General features: G+C 31.0%; 1 protein-coding gene across 4 annotated transcripts in view; it reads right to left on the reverse strand.

Annotated features, from left to right (window-relative positions):
• Nucleotides 1-361: 361 nt before the first annotated feature.
• The window catches only part of LOC117118013 (zinc finger protein 346-like), a 17,188-nt gene continuing 7,474 nt past the window's right edge, over nucleotides 362-10,075 (reverse strand). Inside the window, exons 1-2 of one of the 4 annotated variants that reach the window (XM_033262509.1) lie at nucleotides 9,257-9,408; nucleotides 362-929 (exon numbers count right to left, since the gene is read on the reverse strand). In XM_033262509.1, coding sequence (XP_033118400.1) covers nucleotides 387-929; nucleotides 9,257-9,349 — 636 coding nt within the window. In that variant the 5' untranslated portion in view covers nucleotides 9,350-9,408 and the 3' untranslated portion in view covers nucleotides 362-386. Of the gene's footprint in view, nucleotides 930-4,595; nucleotides 4,726-4,795; nucleotides 4,932-9,256; nucleotides 9,409-10,075 lie in introns of those variants that run through there. The other 3 variants (XM_033262511.1, XM_033262512.1, XM_033262510.1) reach the window with 3 other exon arrangements.

Here is a 10,075-nt window from a genome sequence, read left to right on the forward strand (position 1 = left end):
TTTTTTTCCGTGTGATGTGTACTGTACAGAATTGTACTTAAAATGGGGGAAAAAAAAAAAAAAAAAAAAAAAAGAACCCCCCCCCCCCCCCCCCCCCCCGCACTTTGGAAAACACCGATTAGGGTGACATTCCTATTAAGGGAACACATTTTCGGCAATGAAGCAAGGAAATATATGATATATACATTATGGACATTGTTCCGGGAACATTACCATGGAAACTGCAGCCGGATGGCGTCCCTTCAGTGGTTTACGTATTTTTAATTATCTGTAGGTCTACCACTGTTTATGCGTAAATGATTGTTCGTCTTGACTTGAATAGCTTTTCATTAAGTCGTTATAGGTTAACTTTATCACTTCCTGATTGCATTACTACGTTGTAGTACTTAATTGTTATCCTTTGTGAACTTCGACCCAATAGGTACGACTTTCACTGAATCCTCGTTACTGATTGGATCAATGTTCGCTCGAGCTTCCGAATCTTTACTGGACTCGGGTTTAGCACAATTTGGCAGTGTTTCGTCTGCACAAGGCACGGTGGATTCAAGGAGTTTAGATTCTTTCTTTATTTTGTGTAATGGAGTCGCCTCATGTTCAACTTTATTGTCCATTTTTGTAAAATGCTTATTGCAATATTCACAGTAGAGTTGGTTGCCTTGTTGTAGATCGCTATAAACTTGACAGGCGTTTTGGTGCTGTTTGCCACTGATGTGATCCTGTCGCTGGATTTCGCTACTGTATACAACATTGCAAATTTTACAGCCTACATCGGATGCTTGTTCTGTGCTGGCAGTGTCCACACGATGCAAGTTTTCGGCCATTTTTACCTTCTTTTCATGCTTCTGGCCTCTGTAGTGTTGACTGGCGTGTGCCTCTGATGTAAACGTTAGCTTACATACTTTACAAGGAGGGATAGCCATTATCATGGTCTGAAAAAAAGCAAAAATTGATATGTGTTGAAATGATCATAATAACAACTTTATTTTAAAAATGGAAACAAATTTGTATCACCATAATTTGCCAAAATCAAATGTGTACTTTATTTTGAAGCAAAAGACATAAAAATAGGTTAAGGGAAAAATCAAAATAAACATTTTATTTAATTACTTTAAACGTTTCGGAATGTTGGTAGCCCCGATTAAAAATTAGAACGAATATTTTCTTTAGTACCTTTCTATATATTATAAACCACCTTAAAAATTGTGGAAATATTATACGGCCTATTTATTAATTTTAAATATGTATTTAAATAATATTTTTATGTGGTTGGTACTTCCAAAGCAGGTCAGTTGGGTCAATACATACATAATAAGACAATACTAAATAGGTCTAATTTTAAGATGATTCGATTAAACAATTAGAACAAAATAAAAGAAAACAAAAATTTAAAGTAATATTATATAAGCATAAGTATACAGTATTAACAAATAATAAATAAAAAACCTTTAAACAAATAAATACTTGATAAATATACATGTTTATAATTTACTGCCAAAATATAATAATGATCACATTCAATAAAATATTTATACATGTAAATATAAATGAAATACATTATCATTATTTAATATATGTCATAAATTAATCATATATATAATACCATTCTTTTTTTATATCAATTTATCATTTCACATTAAATACAATTTCTGATATCAGACTTTTTCAATATATAATGGAATATAATAAATAGTAATTTTTTACACAAGTATAATGTTATTGTACTGTTTCAAATTTAGTTTTAGACCTAATTTTAAGATGATTCGATTAAACAGTTACATATAATAAAACAAAAATGTAAGGTAATAATTTAAATATGCATATAAGTATACAATATAGATAAATTACAAAAATAATAAACATAACATCTTTTAACAAATAAATTAATAAACATACATGTTTATAATTTACTACCAAATGATAATGATCATATTAAATAAAATATTTATACATGTGAATATAAATGAAATACATTATCATTAGGCCTATTTAATATTTGTCTTAAATTAATTTTATAGGCCTATACATACCAAATTAGATATTCTCGAATCATTGAAATTTATAAAAAGAAGATAATGTAAAATTATATATACGTCAATAAGTTTTTACACAAGTACAGTATAGCCTAATGTACTCTTTTAGAATGAGTTAGTTCTTATTGAAAATTTCAGGGAGTAGTACTATAAATACTTCTTATTCTAGCGAGCGAGGACATTATTAGAATCGCTGTCAAAATCCTAGTCTACATGTTCAGTGTTCAGTTAAATGAAATCGTAACATAAAAGCAGGTTGTCGTGAGGTCACGATGTTTGCTATGATGGGTGGAGTAGTCGTATACTCTTTGCAGTATCTTATAGTATTTTATTTGACAAAAACCTTAATATGGTCATGATGACATAGTAGAAGCGGTTGGCGCATCGGTTGTGGCTTGGACTACCAACCTCAGGGTCGGGAAATCGCAAATCGCTTGTGTCCTTGGGAAAGGCACTTTATCTACGGTTGCCTCTCTCCAACCAAGAGTACTGTACAAGTGGGTACCTGGTAGGTTTCAACACAAATGCGCTGATTACTAGCTGCAATGTTATGGAATAATGATATAATTTAATTTAATAATTTAATTTGGTGTTCAGTATGTGTTCCATATGTGTTTGATCCAATGACCAGGGTAGTAATGTGAAGCGCTTAGTTGTTCTTAGTTGTTGTTCTTAGTTGCTGCTAAACTTTCATTTATGCATGAACCAATATAACATCGGTATTTACCTAGACGTCTCGATCACAATCGGCGATCTTTTTCAATGCACTGTGTTGTTACTTCAGTCTGTTATTTTGTATAGGGTGTTTATATAGGAACCAGATGAAATTTTTCCATTGACATAAGCGTAATATTGATAATAATGTTATGATGAGGCGGAAGCATACCATACTTATTGTGATATTAGGACTAGGCCTGCATATCTTGATTTTTTTTACATGGAATGGGATGAGCATTTCATCGTAGTCGCAGGCAGCTCAACAAGTGACGTGTTTGGGCTTAGCTTTCGTACTGCCCAATGGGTAAATGACGTAATACCCTAGTGATAGCCTATATTGAGATGATTTTGACAGACTTGGAAAGAATCAGTGTATTCTTTCTTCTACCCATTGTTATGATTGTATAGGTCTGTGGACTGTAAACCCCGGTAACTAAATACAATTTCAAAATGTGCTAACAATAGGGCGTTTTCTTGTATTTCGCTAAACTTTTTATGTTGTATTTATTTGATGTTGTAATTGTGGATATCTTATCTCATTTTATGCTTATCTCTTATACACATCTAGATGTGTATAAGAGACAGGATATATATACATTTATATATATGTATATATGATGATTTATGATGATTCGATTAAACAATTAGAACGAAATATATAATTGTATATATGATATATATAGGACTATATAGGCCTATATTTGACAAGCAATTAGGTTCCCCTTGTAGATCATACAATTTTGTTATCTTATAAATTTACCGATGTGTTATAGATTTTAATTTGAAATAAATGATTGACTGATTGATTCATATTATTATATATAAACCTACATATTACATACATATATTATATTGTCTATATAAACTGATATATTGCATACATATTGTATATCATATTGTTTTTATATAAACCTATATATTACACACATATTATATATCATTGTTTATAAATAAACCTCATACATATTATGTATTCTATTGTTTATATATAAACCTACATATTACATATATATTATATTGTTTATGTTAACCTATAGGCCTATATCACATACATATTAAATATTATTTATATATATTACCTGATCATTGCATACATATTATATATATTATATGTATACGTATATATATATATATATGTATATATATATAATCAACCTATTGTATATAGTAAGTCTATATAATCATAACTAAAAAATATATAAAAAACCGAAAGGTCCACTGATTAATCTCAGATAAGAAAGATTAAGATAAGAAATATTGAATCCCAACACGATGGTGTGTATTTCAATACTTGGAGTATGTATTGTACTTTCTTAAAAAATATATTTTATCTGCAATTCTGTTTCTGCTAACAGTTGTTCACATTGATTTTAATAAAATGAATTATTATTAAATAGCACTCGAAATGTACATTACTACGCTTAATGTCAACAGTCAGCTTGTTATATAGTAAATTGTTTCTATAACAAACAATACACAACATTTTAAGCCTACTACTATGTAATATTTTTTTATGTTTTTTTTTTTCATTTTATAAAGGGCCCATATTATCTTATAGCATAAACTATAAATTAATATTTGGAATTCTGAGAAAGCTGACGATTTTGATTATGGTTATGAGTTTGTTTCATTAATATTATAATATTATTACATAATTGTTTATTTTATTAATCTTATAATATTAATAGGGAATTAGGGAAACCCCAAACCAATTTATAGGCCTAAATAATATATTTAAACTAAAACAGTGTTAAAATTAAAAACTGTAAGTCTATAGATAAATATTTCTTTTAGAAGCAAAATAATTATGTTATGCTTCGGTAGGGAACAAAAGATCGTTAAACATACTTAACATGATCGTGATCGTTCGTATTCAATTGTTCGTAGGCTGTCCGATCAGCCTCGACCCGCGTAAAACCACCAATTTCCTGTAGCCGTCATCGGAGGATTTCCGCGTATGGCTAGTTTATAACAACGCCAACAGCATTATTTCTTGTCTACTAAACATTATTGAATGTAAAATTGATGAAATTCACATCTAGGCCTACCTTCACTCCACATATTTTCTAAAAGGAGAATTTTCTTCTCTAGCACGTGATAATGGCAGACGCGATGTGTGAAAACGCGCTTGACTTCGTTATCAAGCATGTTTGGAAGACTCAAAAAAGAAAAAAAATTCATAACAACTAGGCTACTAGTCTGACGTACCGAAGCAGACAAAAAGAATATCTTGCCATTTTTTGTGTAAATTACAAATTACTAGCAACAACGTAATCACACCAATAAAAATATACATTCAATGTTTGAAATTTGATGAACGAATAAGCATAACTTTTTAATTTTTAATGATTCAAATTGAATTCTTAAAATGCCAAATCAATAATTGTTAGATCCGCGTAGAGCAACTTTTCGATGCCTAACAAACAAACTCGTTACAACAAAATGAGAATGGATATGCTGGTAAAATAATTCTTGATCAGCATTCAGCATAATTCATATGTATGCAGCTATTTTTTTTTTAAGTTTAAGTCTCGTAGCCAAATAAAAAAAATGTATATGTCCTATAGACCTAGTTTATCCCGAAAACAAATTAATTTTGATCGACATAGGACATTACTTTAATTAACAAAAAGCCAATCTGGGCCTATAGAAAATCTATCTTACAAAGAATTCAAGTTTATTAATTAAATCTAAACACTTAAATTCGTCAAAAATTAGCAAAGTAGTTTTAACGGTTTATCGTATGGTCTATTTTAGTCCGTTTCTGTCGCGGGAAGGAACGCTCGCTAAACCGCAAGCGTGACCAGGTGAACATAAACTCATCGCTAGAATCGTAACTTTAAAACTCTGATTTGTGAAGCCATATAAAAGTAATAAATTCTAATAGATATGTAAATATTATAAATAATAATATTAATGACACTCTAGTAATAGTAAATATTATTTTGTTGCAATTTAAAAAAAAATTAATTATTAACATATCAAGTCTGATAGTCATGGTAACGCACTCCAGCAGGCGACAGCAATGGACAACCTCACGTTTGGTTGCTTCAAAAGGTAAAATATTTTGTAGAGTCTGTTGTATGAAAAATTATAGATTTGAGGCAAGTTTAAATAATGAAATACTTTGTGATATAAAGCCAATGAATTCATGTTAACCCGGCGGAGACATTTTCTTGAGTGTGTTCTAGCATCTTGGCCTAACTTACAAACATGGCCGCCTGTGAGCAAGGCCATCCGATTCATTCGAAACTATCACAGGCCCGACGATCTAAAGCGATGGAACTTCGAGAATCGTTAGTATAGAAGAAAATATCTATTTTATAATTTACATCGCTAAATTATGATCCCTGAATAACTACCGTAGGCCTACTCGTGATATCAATCGAGAAATGGAAATGAATAAGCCGCCAAACTCAAGACCAATATATCAAGCAAAGTCCATCTGACACCACCCCAGAATGTTAGGTAGCTGTGATGTATATTCTTATATTTCATATATATTGTACATAAAACACATTGTATAAACCATAGCAATATCATCTCACTCATATATATTTTATATTATATATATTTTATATATAGTTAGTAATATATCCCGACCACAGTAGTACAATACCGGTATATAATGTTAACCACCAAACAATTTATATTTTGTAATAGTATTGTGTTGCTGTTTTCTTTATTATGACATGTATCAATTGATTTGATTTGGGTTTATGAAAAGTATGTTTGTTTCGGTTTTCAGAAATTGCATAAATAAAGAATATCATGGGATAAAAAACACAAAAAGTAACCATTAAGGTCAACATTTTCCCCTGTGGTTACACATTCATAATTTCACATCAAAATTGAAAAAGAAAAACAATATGAAAATCATAATATAATAAAGAAAATTGGGTTTTCCAAGATAACTCATACAATTCATTGGAGTATTATTAATGAATCATTCGAAATTTAGTTTCAAATCAAAATCAAAACGACATATTAACTTAAAGATGTATTGTCCCCTGAAAATAAACAAAATAATAAAAAAATCATTTTCAAATGTTATATTCATTTTGCAGTAACATTGAATTAGGCCTATTATTCACTATTGAATTAAAAAAATAATGTGTGCCTTATACTGAATGATAAAAATAATCATTTTCCATTGTAAGTTAATTTCAAAAATGATTTTTTTTTTATGATATGTTTTGGGTTACGTCTTTACATATAAATTATAGTAAAATGGTACACAAACACCCTTCCTTTGGAACAACTCTATCAAGCGGACACCCTTATTAATGGGAAAATGTTGGAACACAAAGCGGGGCAAGTATATCTTTTAAAACTACGGCCAACCCCTGTTCAGGGGCACTCCTATTAAGGGACACATTGTTGGGAGTCCCCTTAATAGGAGTCCTACTGTCCTACTAAAGCAATGTAATTTACAAACTATTTAGTAAAGACTAAAATTAGTTAAAAATTTACATCCAAATTATAACTTCTGAATAACTACCGTACTATTATAGTATTATCTCAACTATTATAGGCACGATTACAGTATATAATTTTACCACTAGACAATTTATAGCTCTATACAGTAGTACCCCTTTTAAGGGGACTCCTTCGAGACCCAACAATGTGTCCCTTAAATAGGAGTGCCCCCTGAACAGGGGTTGGTCGTAGTTTTAAAAGATATACTTGCCCCGCTTTGTGTTCCAAAATTTTCTTCCTAATAAGGGTGTCCGCTTGATAGGGGTGTTCGAAAGGTAAGGGTTTTACTGTATACGGTACGTTTCTAATATGGTATTTCTGTTTTGTAATATTGTAACACGATTATAAATTAAGTTTGATTCGAGTTTATTTGGAGAATCATCAAATATTGGAAAAGTTAAAACAGGTGAGAATCAAAATAAGGAAAACGGGGTTTTTTCCAAGATAACTCATTGAATTCAGAAGAGTATTACTAATGGATAATTCCAAAATTAGCTTCAAAGATGATGATAAAATATTTTGAACTAAAACTTAAAAAGAAATTATAGTAACATGGTACGGTAAAATATTGAAATTATTATTACAAAGTACGGTATAATGTACTGTATAGACTCACTCATTGATCTTTATTATGCCTATACATTCTTCTCTTTCGTTTTTATTTATTGTCCATTTCTGCAACAAACTGTAAGTTTTTCTTTTTTACTTGAAAAGACATTAAATGTATTTTGTATCTTGGATGACAGTAGGCCTATTCAGAGGATCTTGAGAAGTATGTAACATTTGCAGGGAAAAACACTAAACTTCATTATAACTCTTGTCACTCCATAGGTTATCAAAGCAAGAAACATTTAGAACGGAATTGTTTAATTTTTAATTTATTATTTAAACTTTAAAAAAATTTTCAACATAATTTTCAGAATTGGCTTGTCATAGTGTCATGATTTTTTATTTTGCATTTGTTTTTATCTTAGATACCGGTAGCAGTTTTCGGATTGCGACTGGAAACATTGTCATTCGGAACAACTACGGTACATATAGGGGGGCCTATGCATTTCCCAGATCAGTGGCGTAACGATGGGGGCGAGAAAATGTTGGGGGTCGTGTCAGTAAAATATTTTCTCTCACAAAGAGTCGGAGGTTTATATATAATGTCCCACCTAAAAAAAATGACTGGAAATATGTTATTTAAGTATTCAACTATTGAGTATTAAACATAAATCAACTATTGTTGTCTCACAACAATCACCAATTGCGCATCGTCATTCATTCGATATTTTTGTGTATTTGATCGGTGGAAGTCTCTTTGAAGCGCCATCAATTATTTCATTTATATTTATCCATAAGGCGCCATTCAACCAGCGAAGAAAAAGTAGACCAACACTGAATTACGCTATGATTCGGGACCCTTAAGGGATTTCTTTTGGCATTTTGTAGGGACGTTAGTCCACTAAGGTCCTAAATGACCCACATATCCCTGCCCTAACCAAACTATGCATTATTGGGTAGGGATGGTGCTCCGCTAAGGTCCCTAGAGACCCGCATACCCACATTATGTCTATCCACTGAATTTGTGTCTGAGGCCCCACTAGATACAACTTTGTCGCTGCTAAAATTCGCTTTTACAGACAACGAAAGCACAATTTATTTATGAATGGTATCGCTTAATAGAACTTATAAATAATAATAAGTTGTGCTAGTATAAGATTGTTTTATATTATTCTAAATATTTTATCAAATTAAAATAAATGCAGTTATTAATAGTTTAATTGTTAAAACTGTAATCAAAAGTACTAATCAATCGATATGAATGATAATATAATACAAATATAATACAATATAGGCCCTAATACTAATAGTACTATACCTATTAATGATATAGTGTTTATAATATAAGCTGGAAAAACATTTGAAACGGTCAAATTGCTTATTCATTTTCAATGAAACATAATCAAGTATGTTTTTTCTTTTTATTAACAACGTAATTTTATTAATATATATATAAAATAACAGCATTATGGTGGACTCACGGTAGGCCTACGTTCATGCTTAAAATGGCGGACATAACTTATGAGTAGGCCTCGTTCATGCTTGGACGTAAACGCCGTTAGATTAGAATACATCCATGCATTTTATAATGGCAGGCGTTTCCTTCATCACAATCAAACAAGGCAGTGTGGCGTTTAAACAGAAAAAAAAAATTAGAATATAAATTTTTAATGAGCTTTAATAACTGTATGTAGTGTTTTTTTCTGGAAAATAATGTTGCTAATGTTGGCTCGAAAACCGGAGTAGTGACAACGCGAAACTTTGTTTGAATATTGTTAATCAATAGACACGAAGGGACCCTTAGGGGCGAAGAAAGTCATTGTTCGAGTTCCTAGTCCACATATCAAGCATCCTGAGCATCTTATGTTAGATGATGTGGCGCTATATAAAACTACACAATTACAATTAATTAATTATTTAATTAATTACTGTATTATAATTATTTATTAATTATATAAAGTGTCTTGTCCAAGGACACAAGCGACTTGTACAGGGATGGTCTCGAACCCCCCTCTCATTGAGACGCTTACTGTCATGAAACTTACCTTCGAATCACTGTGTATTACAAACGATTGGCTATTCTTCACTGTTTTTAACTAGGATAGTAGTTAAATAATAGTTTGTTTACATTGCTGACAAGAAACTTGTTCTCCGCCAAAATTGTTCAAACGACAGTGCACATCGGTGGCGCGGTTGTGCTATTTTTAGCTAAAGTTCATCGTTGGCAACCATAATTTTGGCTTGTTGCCACCACCAGTGGTTCCTACAGTAGTAGTGTAGAACATTGCAATGTGTGAGAT

Source organism: Anneissia japonica, unplaced genomic scaffold (assembly GCF_011630105.1).
Source record: "Anneissia japonica isolate Jap-2015-1 unplaced genomic scaffold, ASM1163010v1 scaffold785_len581690_cov155, whole genome shotgun sequence".
Classification (NCBI taxonomy): Eukaryota; Metazoa; Echinodermata; class Crinoidea; order Comatulida; family Comatulidae; genus Anneissia; species Anneissia japonica.